General features: G+C 52.0%; 4 protein-coding genes across 4 annotated transcripts; all 4 read right to left on the reverse strand.

The window, feature by feature from the left end:
• Nucleotides 1–19: 19 nt before the first annotated feature.
• Nucleotides 20–2,224, reverse strand: MYCFIDRAFT_206505 (uncharacterized protein; the record flags this gene model as incomplete). Its single annotated transcript, XM_007924829.1, has 18 exons — nt 2,078–2,224; nt 1,916–2,049; nt 1,779–1,862; nt 1,722–1,751; nt 1,638–1,681; nt 1,536–1,603; nt 1,306–1,510; nt 1,235–1,282; nt 1,180–1,192; nt 986–1,110; nt 826–909; nt 771–777; nt 693–738; nt 627–656; nt 573–598; nt 354–546; nt 217–326; nt 20–185 (listed from the first exon to the last, which is right to left on the reverse strand). Exons 2-18 carry the CDS (start codon nt 2,032–2,034, stop codon nt 20–22), a joined length of 1,398 nt encoding a protein of 465 aa, XP_007923020.1. The 5' UTR covers nt 2,035–2,049; nt 2,078–2,224.
• Nucleotides 1,877–3,737, reverse strand: MYCFIDRAFT_71050 (adenosine kinase). Its single transcript, XM_007924528.1, has 5 exons — nt 3,649–3,737; nt 3,398–3,551; nt 2,697–3,032; nt 2,197–2,639; nt 1,877–2,137 (listed from the first exon to the last, which is right to left on the reverse strand). The coding sequence occupies exons 1-5, from the start codon at nt 3,714–3,716 to the stop codon at nt 2,098–2,100; spliced, it is 1,041 nt and encodes a 346-aa protein (XP_007922719.1). The 5' UTR covers nt 3,717–3,737; the 3' UTR covers nt 1,877–2,097.
• Nucleotides 3,738–4,523: 786 nt separating this feature from the next.
• MYCFIDRAFT_114224 (uncharacterized protein) lies at nt 4,524–8,318 on the reverse strand (the record flags this gene model as incomplete). The annotated part of the gene is made up of 3 exons (XM_007924830.2): nt 4,524–4,871; nt 4,920–6,939; nt 7,141–8,318. Coding segments are annotated over 3 exons (3,546 nt in total), but the record flags the coding sequence as incomplete, so codon positions are not given.
• Nucleotides 8,319–9,040: 722 nt separating this feature from the next.
• On the reverse strand, nt 9,041–12,223 carry MYCFIDRAFT_213846 (uncharacterized protein; the record flags this gene model as incomplete). Its single annotated transcript, XM_007924831.1, has 2 exons — nt 9,041–9,785; nt 9,836–12,223. The coding sequence occupies 2 exons, from the start codon at nt 12,221–12,223 to the stop codon at nt 9,105–9,107; spliced, it is 3,069 nt and encodes a 1,022-aa protein (XP_007923022.1). The 3' UTR covers nt 9,041–9,104.
• Between the last annotated feature and the right edge of the window lie 820 nt (nt 12,224–13,043).

Below are 13,043 nucleotides of genomic sequence, written 5' to 3' on the forward strand. Positions count from 1 at the left end.
GCAAGCTAGAGCGCGGCCGTTATTGGTCGGAGGGGTAGTGCTTCTTGCAAACAAAGTCTCTGCAGGCTCTGCGTGGAGTGTAGCAGCGCTGCGCTGCGCTGGAGCCAGCAAATAGAATTCGTTTGACGACGGATATCGGATATCGCGGCGTGGTGCCAAAGCCATTATTCCCACATTCGCAATCACTTCAATGCCTGTCTGCCTGCCTGTCTGCACTTGGGCCACCAGACTGGCCGATGGCGCGCCAAAGGGGCATGGGCATGGGCTCTGCCAACTCTGCCGGCTTCCAGCTTCCAGCGGTCTGATGGACGTCTACCCGCGATGGGCTGTGCCGTCCGAGGTCGATATCACACTTTCCGAGCCAGCGAAGCAGAGCACTGCTTTGCTTCGCGAGCGCCGGCCGCATCGCTCTCCTCATGGCCAGCCAGCGTAGCATCCGTTGCCGTCGTAGCATCGGCGGGCTCAAACAGACATGCGAACATGCTGCTTGCAATGACGAAAGTAAGGGATCTGCGGAGAGTTTGGGTACCTGCAGGTGCCATACTTCTATATCCCGGCCAACAAACTCCGACTGGTCATCTTCTATGCCGCGCAGCGCCTTGCAGTCACAGGATGTCAGCCCAAACGCGCCGGCAGTGTCGCACGGCCTTCTTCGACTGTGGCATGAGCATTGTTGATGAAACCCGGAACACACGATAGTAAGCCATCTCATGCGTGAACTTCGCGGCCAACACAATGCTGTCGTATATGTGTGTGAATGCCTCAGCCACGTGAGGTCTGAAACATGCCGCATCCGTACGAAACCGTTGCGTTGCCCGGCTCAACCTTCATCTCGGATCTTGGAAAAGTGTGCATGCATGCATGCATGCATGCATACATGCATGAGAAGCGCACAAGTCATCAGACGCGCTTGTGTCACACCGGCAGCGACGACATTAGTAGCATGTAGTAGTAGTAGTAGTAGTAGTAGCCATATCAAACGCACCAACGCTGCCACATCGCCCCCCGAATCGTACAATTCCCGCATGCAGCGGCGGCGGATGAATGTCCTTGACAAGCTGCGAAGGTGTTTGATTCTTGATATGATAAACAATACGAGTGTAGTGTACGCTAGCCGCAGAACGTTGCGATACGCTTTGTGTTAGTTAGCGGGGTCTTTCGCAAATGATCGACGTGCACCTCCAGTCCTCCACTCGGCTGTCGGTTTATTTAGTATCGATAGGTGCAGCGGCACCCTGTCGCCCAAGCAGGAAAAAAAGGCACGCCAGTGACACGTTCACATCTCAGCTGGGCAGCACAGCATACCGTCGGGCATGCATGATTTTATGACGAGACCAACAACGAAGCCCGAGCATATCCATGGAGCGCCGCAAAACTCGCGAATTTTACTAACGCCCATCCGCCGATTCTGCTGCACGCGCGACCGACGGACATCTGCGGCCCACTTTCCAAACAGACGCCTGCTTCCAGAAGCCCGGTTAGGAGAACAAATAATGTTGCCTGGGATTGGCTCAGGCAAGGCAAGATAATCTGACAACATCGCAGTCAGCCATACTGTACCCTCGCTCGCCCTTTTCCAAGACATTTACTACATCCACCTCCGCTTGCACCGACACACTTGCCATTATTCTTGTCACCACGGGTTTCACGTCTCAGAGACTCAGACTCGGCCTGGTCGATCCTGCCGCGACATGTGTCCACCGGCAAACCCTATAATACACGTTTTATCGATCGACTCGCGCCCAACGTTTCTGCAGGGTTAGATGGGCACCCTTGACATCAGCTCGTGAATCTTCTTTCCCTTGTTGACCTGCTGCTGACATGATGCGCACCACTGACCACTCCTTGAAATTTTCTGGGCGCTATTGCCATCAATATCAGAAACGTTTTACTTGTTTTGTTCTATATCCATGACTCGTGCGGGACCACGATATCCTTCTCCCGACACGTCGCTCCGTTTTCCTCAACGCCATCATTGCAAACCAGCTCAAAGCTTTTTGCATCCCGCCATCGTGGAGGATGTCTGGGTATCATATCACGCGACCAACGCTGCAGTTGTTGAAACATGGTGTTGAACCAAAAAGGAGAAGGCTGCGCTCACTTCGAAGCGACGTAGGCCTTCTTCGGGAATGGATACCTGCAACTTCCTGTCAGCGGAACCCGCGGCTGCAGAATTTAGTGACGCCAACAACTTACGAAGGTCCCAGCTCCCGCAGACTCTGCGCTGCCAGCCATGCGCCCATGTCGACGCAAGTCTCGATGCTTTCGCCCTTTACCATGCCAGCGAAAAATCCGCCGGCAAATGCATCACCAGCACCCGTGGTGTCGACAATCTCGTCCTTGCCGATAGTGTGCACGGGGAACGACTTGACCTGGTCCTCACCCTGCACAGCGACCACAGTCGGCTCCGTGCCCTGGGTAATGATGGCAACTCGCTTTCGCTGCGTGTTCTTCTTTGGCAGGTTGGCCAAAGCCTTGGCAATAGCCGGGATGTCATGTGTATTGAGATCGTGCGAGTCAGCGTACGAGATAGCCTCCGTCTCATTGCCAATCACATAGTCCCAGTACTGTGCAGTCTGATCAAGCGGTTCCTTGAAGAACTGCGGGATGAACGGTGCAGAGAGCGACAGGATGAACGGCTTGAGGTTGGTGTCAGCATGTCAACATCCCAGAGCCGATCAACAACATCGTCTTACCTTGTTGTTTTTCGCAGCTTCTTCGGCCAGAGCCAAAACAGCCGGCACGCACACTGTGAGATGGTATCCACCGACAAAGTAAGCCTTCGCTTTCTCCACGATGCCCCAGTTCTCCTTCAAGTGTTCAATCTTGTACGCATTTGCTGCAGCGAGATCGGTGCACATGCTTCGGTTGTGACCTGTGATAATGACACCGCATCGGCCAGTTGGCTCCTTGTCGTCATAGCGGTATTGGACTGCCAACCCGGCTTCCTTGTTTGCCTTCATCAAGATGTCGGCATACTTGTCCTTTCCGACGCAGCCGAAGAAGACTACTTGGTCAGGAGGGAGTAGATACTAGCAAAAAGAATCGCCGTCAGCCTTACATGTCGAGCCGTGCGGTATATCAATCTCAACGAGGGATGCTTGGGATGTCAAGAGCCCGCGCACCGCCGTGATGCATGTCACGCATCAAGCAATATCGAAGCACATTGCATCAAGGCAATACGCCACGGCCATCAATGACACACGTTTGCATCGCACGCAAAATGTGACGGGATAACCCAAGTATCCACCTGCAAACTCATGCCAACTCTTTCGCGACAGAACTTAATTGCCTCTGTGGACCAAGCAACCTTGTGACAATGAATTACGTGCTCTTTTTGCGTATGCGTGATTGCGGGCTCTTGTTCCTCGAAGCAGAGCACACGGGACCGACGTACCTGTGCTCCTCTGGCTGTGTTCTGGGCGGCACCACCAGCCAGCAGCTTGGCCTCACGGTTGTTGAGGAGCTCTTCGTAGAGCGACTTGTGCTTGTCTTCGGCAAGGATGGCATCATTGGCCTTGAGTCCGTATTGGTTCAGGAGTGCTTCATCTCTGTGGCGAAGGAATATACGTCAGCAACACGTTTCTCAATGATGTTTTCAATTTTGTCGAAGCGAGCACAATGTACGCTTCCTTGCCAAAGACCTACCCTTGAGCCTGGATGTCGAGAAGCGGGTTCTCCAGGCAAAGAAGCTCATATGAATGATTGGACGACATGGTGAAGGTAATATGAAGTTCAATGGCAATCGAGATGAGATGGTGTTTGTAAAATTGAGACTTCTCAGCAAGGGATTCGATCTGAATTGTGCCCCTCTCTCATCCCACTTCGGTTGCCGATCCCTGCAACTTGCAATGGCCCACAAACATCATCCCTCAACTCAACTCTTCTTCAGCATTGCCGAAGTCTTTCACCAAGTCGCGCAACGCCGTTGCACAATTTGCACAGGAACACCGGTATCTGGATTCTCGTGCTGTGTGGTGCCATCAATTGCTAAAGAGAGAACAACGTCAACATTGAAAAGATCTCGACTTGCCTGTATCAATGTGCTCCTACTGGATTGGAAGTGAGTTAGAAGGCGAAGGATGTGTTTAGCTAGCCAGTCGATACTGCTTCCACAGCATAAATACGACTGAGCAAGCTCAACGAACAGAATTCGAAACACAGGCGACGATGACGAGGGTAACGCGCACAGTCGAATAGAAAAAGTCATAGCACTTGATGTTAGCATAGGCGTCAGTCTACCCAGCGCGTTAATGTATAGCAAAGCTTTGGATGATATATATGACAGGAAGGTGAGGGGAATTCAAAGACGTGCCTCTGCATGCGAGGCAGGAATCGAAATGTTTCTCAATGTTCATTCATATCTGTAATACGGAAGCCTCACACCTGGTGAGAATTTCTGCTACCGAAATGCCCAAGGGTATCGAACTCCGCCAAATGCTAAAACGCCGAGATCGATGAAACGCTTGGTAAAGAATGCAACACCAGAAATTATGCAGGTGTTCCATGCTGTGCTGGGTTCCTCACAACGCGATGAGATCCACATTGCTGAAATCAGGTGGACTGCGTCTGAAGACTACACGACCCTTTCCATCCAAAGCCGTGCCCTCGTTACTCATCCAAATATTTGTTCGGTTTTGCCCGTCGATGCTCACTGTACTCATCTTCTTGGCTCTCTTGATCTCGTCATCGCTTACACCAAGTTGATCGCGAGGGATCCATACGACCGGACGCCGAGCACGAAGCGCGCTGTGCTGGAAGGCATAACGAACCAACAAATCGCGCTCGTCTGGCGTCAAATCTTCGAGCTCATCTGCGTAACCGGAGAAGAGCACATCTCCAACCGTGTGTTGAGCTTCTGCATCTGTCTTCTTCTCATTCACACGCTTGCCGTCAGCGAGGTAACGAAGGCGAGCAACTGCCTCCGGCGCCGCTTTCTTCCACAACTCAGTTCCCCAGACAGGCTTGGCCTCTGACTTCTTAGCCCAGTGGCTACCTGGCCTTGCAGAATGAGCTGATCCAGATGTGCGTCGTGCATCTGGAGAGTGTGTGGAGCCAGGTGTGTGGCTCCTCCTTTGGGCAATGGCACGCTTCTCCTCATCTATGGCGGCACGATCTGCATCTTCTTCAGCGTGTTCACGATCCTCGAGCATATCCTGTACGTCTCGTTCGTCGTTACCACTTTCGTTGAGTGGCGCAAATTTGCTTTCTTGTGCCTTTGCGAACTGCTCATCTCTGATTACTGCTTCATCTTCCAATGTGATCGGCAGGTATTGGAATAGTGGCTTGAATGACATATTCGTTAACCATTGGAAAACCACGGTGAGCACCAGCATGACAATCATGATGATTGCTTGTGGCAAGCACACGACTTCTCCCTTGTATTGCAAAGTGAAGAAGTATCCGATCATGGCGATTTCCAGGAAATAAATGCCGGTGAATAGCTGATTGATGGCCACTGGAAAGAGCAGACCGCCTGTATCATGCTTGAATTGGTAGACAAACAACACGTTGTAGCGGTAAACAATCCAGAACAGTGCGAAGATGAAGATCATGAACACCAGGATAAGGGGTGATACTATTGAGTAGATGATGCCAATGACCGCAAAGTTGGTGAAAGGTGGGAAGAAGGTACCCCACGTAACGTACTGGAGGCTGGTCTGTCTCGTCCATTTCTGTCGTGCAGTCGAATCCAGAATTGGAGCAAGTATGAACCACCCGAAGAGGCTGCCAAGTTGCAGGAGAGCACTTGCTGAGTTGGAAAGTGCCTGGACAGTAAGATATGAGAAGAAGTAGTTGGATGCCGTTGGGATGTTGCTGGCCACTTCTGTAACAATGCTGGTAGGATTGTCCGCAAGAGCTTGAAAGATTGCGATCAGGCCTCCGGAAATGGTGACGACCAAGAACACCTGAATGAACAAGAATGCGAAGTACCAACTCTGGACCCCTCGCTCTCTATCGTTGCCGGTGGGCACTCCCTGTTGCTTGATCAAGAGACGGAAGATGATCGGGACAAGCAACAGAATCAGACTCAGCAGAACTGGTGGCAGGACACCCTGAATGATAGAGATAACAACGTCCGGAAGTGTGGTGAGCCATTCCAGCCAAGAGATGTATGAAGCAAGTTGGCTAACCTTGTTGAGCAAAGAGGTAAAGGCGACGGGAATGGCGAAGAGCAAAATGAGGCCGGCGGAAATCAGCAAGATCAAGCCAGTTCGCAAGTAGCGTTCCCACCACTTCACAGACATATTGTCCCAGATCACATCTTCAGGGCTAATCTCGACGAGCCGGGGCGCCATGTGCTGGGGAATGTGATGACTGAGAGACTGACAGCACATGTGTGCAGCCACCTGGTGATTGAACTGGATGAATGCAGAGTTCATGTACGGAAACTTCTCGATGTCCTTCTGATCCTCTTCGATTTCCAGATTCAGGCGTGCCAGCTCCCGTCGAAGATGGTAGATGCGATCTACTTTTTTGCCTATTAGTGGAATGCTAGGGAACCAAGTTGGGCAAAAAAGCGGTAGTCGGATGGTTTCACGGTCTTTTGGCTCCAGATACCTCCTCCAGTACGGTTCTTCGTCTTGGTCTTCGTCCCATTTCTTGTCGATGGCATTGGGGTATTCGTCTTTGTCTTCGTCCTCTTCATCATTATTCTTCTTCCAGAAAGCGAGCTTCTGCATGAAGCTCTTGGACTTCTGCTTGTCTTTGGCTTCGGGCTCTTTTTGCTCTGCATCACCGTGAAGTGGGAACTCGTCATCATCCTCGGCTGTGTGAGGTTGTGGAGAGTGCATTGCCAGGGATTCGTCGTTGTTCTTGAAGATGTTCCATGACTTTCGATTGCCTTTATGATGTGCAGGCTCTTCGATTTGCAAGCTGGACTTGGGCCTTGTATCTCCCGCGGGACGTGTCGTGTGAACGTCGCGCACGTCTAGCGTCCTATCACTATCATGCGATTCCCCATCAACAGGGTTCGGCAAGGCTGCAAAGGGATGCCTAGTCGTTCGCGGTTTCGTATCGCCCGTTAATGGCTGCTCTGCGCCATCTTCTCTATTACGGTGCATCGCATCGAGCTTTGTCCGTGCTTCCTGGAGTGGTGCTTTCTTCGCCCCCGCGTCATTAGTCGACGTGGTTCGATACAGATCATCGTCAAGAGAGAATCCACCACCAGCATTGGCGCGGCGTGTAGCGATGTTTAAGTCATCTCCAGCCTTGTGGAAGCCATTATCGACACCGCCGACGACTCTATCGCCGAATTTGCTAATGCCTTTGCCGACGTCCTTAAAGCCATGGCCAACGGCATTGACGCTATCTCCGACAAGACCCAATGGATTCCGCCTGCGTTTGTCAGAGTCCGCTTGGTGTTGCTCTTCCTCCTTCAGTGTGTCCTTCAGATCTTGAGAGAGCTCGTGGTTTTCTCCAGCACTGACACCTTCACTTTGAGCCATGCGTTCTGCTGCAGCGTCTTCTTCTGCCTCGTCTTGCAGCTTCTCTTTCTTTGATTTTTTCTTCCCATCTTCCTTGGCCTTCTTTTGTTCGGCCTCGATGTGCTTCTTGCGGCAGTTCTTGATCAGAACAGTCTCAGCATCTTCCAAATTCCTCGCAATCTTGTCGCGGTACTTAACCTTGTCATTCAGGTCATCGAAGTTGCGATTGATCCAGATGTTCCTGATTCCGCCAGGAAACACATCGTATAGCCCAGATAGAGCTTCCATGGTCAGCCATTTGCGTGGAATGCCAGTAACAAGCACGGTAGTGGCAGACGCGCGGATTCTGTGCTGAGGACTCGTCAAGAATGCTTGACGCACGCGAATGTAACCTCGTAATTCTTTGAACACGACGTAGAAAGTCCATAGAATGAAGATAATGCCAAGGAAAAGATGCGCCCACAGTCGGTCACTGTTTTTAGGTGCAATATTCGAGATAGAGTACTTGTCCAGTCCTTTCGCGGTCCCGCCTCCATTGTGATTGACCGGTAGCAGGATTGGCAAAGCCAGTAAAGTGGCGGGAAAGAAGATCTTCAGCAGCATTCGCAGGAAGCGCAAAAAGAAGTATGCGTCAAGGCCGCATTTCTGAATCAAGCCCAGATTTGTGGTTGTGAACAGTGGATAGAGCCATCCTACAAGACCTCCAGGAGGTGCCGCGACTCGTTCTCGCTCAGGGACCAGATATGACTTGGGCCGATATATCCTGGAGAGGCGCAAACGCAGCAGCATAAACACCAGAACCTGGATTCCTAGTGAGGCAAAGGCGGACACCAATGATGCTGCTAGCGTGTTGACGGTTTGACCCTCCCTCTGCGAAGCCTGCCCGGATCCGCAGCTCAGCAGGCCCAATACACCTCCGCCAGCGGAGCAGGAGGGCGCCGGTGGACTGGACATGTTGGCGGCGGTGTTGGGCGATGGAAGTCGACGGCGAACACGGCAAGATTGTCGCAGGAGGTGTTATCGTAGGGTCATGAAGGCTATCGGCGGCGGTGGTGGATGCAGGAGTGGTGAAGGCTGTCTGGCCATGCAGTGAAGCTGGTAGCAAAGCACAGCTACCGTACTGTCACTGTCGGCGTACGAGGCAAACCTGCTGCCGTCGGATTGTCGAAGTGTATGTCAAAGTTTCCAAGGAGTCGCGACGCGAGGAGTAGAAGCAGCCAATGGAGCAGCTCGTGCACGTCATGCGGCAGACCGCGCCACCGAGACGTTTCACTTCCAGCGAGGCGCTTAATATGTCTGGAGTGAAGCGCACGCTGTTGTTGTGTTTGTGTGCGACGGCCCGGCGCTTGGCACTTTCTCACTCACAAACAATGTCTAGGACGATGTTGGTTGCGGGTGAAGAGTCGGTGGTGCCATTAATATTGTCGCTTGCACCTTGTCTTCGCTGTCCAAGATTTCTGGTACAGTAGCCGCCTACGTCACCATCTTGCCAAGCCAGCATGCATGCCGACAACACCCCAATTGATGTCGACCTCGCTTCCATCGGCGGCGTCACGTGTGCAGAAGAATATGTGAATTCCCCAGGCGTGCGAATTGAGGGGCAGAAAAGCGGGCGAAGCATCGGAGCAATTACGTAAGCTATCTGTGAGATGCACTGTAGACTCGCTAACCATACTCCTACCCACGTTTGACCGGATAAGTCGTTCTGCGCCTGGATGCAGCAGGTGGCAGCCTAGTAGGCGCCTCACGAACTTCTGGCGCCACCGCTTTGTTCTTGCCTCGCGGCGACAGGGACTCGGATCTCAAGCTGGTCGCAGGTCTTGACAGCCACGCACCCAAGTCACCAAACATACCCGTCCACCACAGACTACCACCAGCGACCACGACCGTCACGGGAATAGCGACTGCCCAGTACAGCCACTGGCCCTGGCTCATATCGCGAATATCGCTGGTGCTCATGCCAAAAACGCTTGCCACGAATGACAGGGGGAGAAAGATCAAGGTGACGACTGTGAAGACCATGATAGCAGCCTCCTGGCGATCTTTGTTGGTGTCGATCTCGGCTAAGTGCCAGTCCCCGAGGTCTGTGGTTCGATTTTGCAGCGCTTTGAATTGGTCGATGCGAGAGCTGATTGTAGCCTTCGTTTGCGCAATGAGATCGTCCTGTCGGTTCTCACGCACGATTTGCAGATTCGGCAGCTCAGTACCACCATCAAGCTGCTGATTTGTCCTTTCGAACACGTTGACAACATCTAACTGCGATGTGAGAGTGCTTGTCACGGCTTCCAGTTCCTGATGAAGGGCTCGGATCGTCACTTGGTGAGAACGATTGAGGGGGTCGCCCAGCATCTTTGCTTCCTGGCAACATCGTTAGCGACGGCATGTCAAGCGGCATTCGGATGGCTTACCAATTGTTGGCAATAATCAGCATAGACCTGCGATACATTGGGACCGCGGTGAATCAAGTCATTGCTGAGACGATCAAGAACCAGGGCAACAAGGCCTCTAGACGAGCACACTTCATACTTCGAAATGTCCACACCGTTCCTGAGGGTAATTGTGATAGCACGCTCGCCACCCTCGAGCTGTTTCCCAGCAGATATGAGCTGTTCAAGAGGCATTCTCCAAGCCCTCCGACGACTCCTCTTAAACTTGATTTCTGATGCGAGTACGAACGCAGAAATGATGTGCAGCCAAGCCCTGAAGAAGTGATCTGGTGCACACGGAGTTTTGCTTTCATGACCGTAGAAAGCCTTCGACAATGACGCAATATAGGGAACAAGGTCCTTGAGGAGCAGTGCTAGGAATTCTCCTGCCATTTGGCGATCGTATTCCACATCCTCGGCACCATGTCCATAGAAGGTAGTAGCTTGAAGAAGATTTTCAAGGGCGCCCCAGAATTTTCTTGTCAACAAGTGGTCGAAGTCGAGGGGGAAGAAGAAGCCAAAGACGTACTCCGACAGCAAGGCAATCCATTCCTTCCTAGATGCCAGAGTCTTACCTATCGCGGTGCCAGATTGGGGAGATTTGAAGCTGGTATCGCCTGCAAAAGTGGCCAGCCATGCCTGGACATCCGCGCGGGAGGCTTCTGGGCATGTAGCGTAACTATCCTTCAAAGCAGATTGGATGTTTTCTGCAAGTGTGTTGCTCATTGCATCCGAGACCTGGGACAATGTTGCATTTGACTCATTACTGGCGTATAAGAAAATCTTAATGTGCCCAATTTCTGCTGCCTCAGCAAATTTCGTGCGAGACCCAGTCACCTGTATCGAGCTGACAGTCGACTCTTTCTCGTCGCTGGGAGTTGATGTTATTCCAGGCTGATATTTCTCAGAGACCGGGCAAAACGCCTCTCGCGCTTCCTGCATGGTCTTTGCCATGTTGGCTTTCAGATTGGAGTTCACCGGCTTTTCAAGACGGATCTCGACATTAGATCGAGTATCATGACTCAACGCGCCTTGCCATGTAACGGAGTCCAGGACTCGGGTCTGCCGCATAAACACCGCATCAGGGTCAAATCCCATCATCTCTGACAAATTATCGGTGAAATATGAAACTGTTGATGGCAGAGAGAGGGATAGGCTTCGAGGAATTTGCCAGCTCCGAGCACTTCCAACTTTGACAATTGTGTAACTACCTCCATCTTCAGCCGGAGAATGGATGATCGCGTCCTGTTGAAGCTCTTTGAGGGAGGCTTTGCTGCAGGTTATGATGAGTGCTTCGTTTACTATGAGGCACCAGACATTAGCAACATGTAAGTATGCTCCTTTCTTCGTAGTTGATAGGCTAGCGATGGCTTGAGCTAGCTCGCGTCTTTCATTGGCCGTGCGGGTTTGTACTTGCACCAGGGGCGTCGACGGGTGCTCTGGTGAGCCAAATGGGAGAGCTTTAATGCGGTCGCCGGAACCCTGCTCAAGAGAAAAGCTGGGAAAGCTCAAGAAGCAGATAGACGATGTTCGCATTTCTTGTGGGCCTGCATCTTGGTAGTCCACATCACCGATGCAGAACGGCTCCATTTCACGCCCACGCTGTCGTTGCATTTCGTGTTCCTTTTGCGCTTTCAAGAGCACCCCTTCGACATGCCGTTTGTCTTCTTGCGGACAATCCATGGCTGAGCGAGTAACAGCGACAAATTCCTCAAAAGTCATCAGACTTCTCTCCAAATGAAGCCAACGTATTGCCGGCTTCCTCTTTGTAGATCTTGACGAAGACACGAAGAGCTCTGCGCCGAAGGACCACTCATCAAGCGCGGTGCCCAACCATGTTGAGCGCTCAATGGCAGTCTCTGCTATTGCTCCTCCCAGTGCACTACCAAGAGCTGACGCAACCGTGGGGTTCACATCAGATGAGTCGCTATTTGTCTTCTCACCAGAAGCCGAGAATGTGAAGTCGAAGTTCAATCCTGAGAGTTCACCATCAAGGTCAGGAAGCAGTTCTTCATCTTCAGAATCATATCGCTCTTGATCGTCTCCTTCACGTCCCTTAGACTCGTATTCTCTAGTCAAGCGGTCGTCAGCGGTAGTCTCGGATGTCCGGTTTCGTGGAAGAGTATATACTCGATTATAGCTGGAGCGCGCTGGACGACGGCTGCCAGAGGAATGAGGCACATAGATCGGACTTCGAGTGCGTCCAGGCTTCGCATCTTTGGCGTTCGTGATTGTGACTCTGGTCTTGGTTCCGGAGGCACTCACACGCGTTACTGGCTCCGGACACGGTTCCTGCGGTGACACAGTCCTGATTCGAGGTCTGACCGGCGCCTCTGTATTATAGTCTGCTTCAGACCGATCTCGCGGCATCGCGCACAACCGTCTTCCCCTCTGTGGACAACTGAAGCCTCAGACGGAGCCTGCTTCCTCAGTTGAGCTCTACGCCGAGGCCCGCCGTTGTATATCACCTAATAGCCACTACCTCAATCGTGCGGAAGAGCTTCGCATGCTGCTCAGTGGTCTAATTCCTGTCTAGCAAGCGTATATAGACGTCGATACGTGTACTGATCTGGGCCAAGAACTCGATTTCACCTAGTCCACGAACTTGAGTATAGGCGAGGACGATCCTGCTATTCTATAGTGTGCACCCAATACCATGTCGTAGTGTACCAGTCTTGGGTAGCTTGTGTTTCCGGGCACCGGTCAATTCATTTGTCCGCACCTAGCAGACCGCTCGAGTGGTGATATCCATCACGGCCAAGAAGGAGCACAACGCGAAATCGGAGGTGCTGGTCCAGCTAGGAAGTGCCATGCTCACTGAATCCTCCTAGGAAGAGCCCTGCGAGGCGGCATCCTTTAGCAAGTCATGGTGGGGTAATGTTCGCGAAACGAGTATCAAATCCTCGCCACTTCCCCGAGCCCCAGCTACCCGCCCGAGCCCCAGTAGATATACTAATGTAGAATCGTCCTGAATTAGATTACGTGCTGTTTCTACCTATTACATATTATATCCGTTCTTGAATAGTGTTGTTAATAGGCGCGGAGGTCGCGCCTCGAATTCGCGCCTCGAATTCTACTGTAGACCTAAAGTTCGCATTTCTTCCCCCTTTCGTAGTAGATTACCTAGTAACTACCGAAAATGGCTGAATCTCTATCCTACGACGAGTTTCTCGATAAAGTTATCGCCGGC

Source organism: Pseudocercospora fijiensis (assembly GCF_000340215.1).
Source record: "Pseudocercospora fijiensis CIRAD86 unplaced genomic scaffold MYCFIscaffold_2, whole genome shotgun sequence".
NCBI classification, from domain to species: domain Eukaryota; kingdom Fungi; phylum Ascomycota; class Dothideomycetes; order Mycosphaerellales; family Mycosphaerellaceae; genus Pseudocercospora; species Pseudocercospora fijiensis.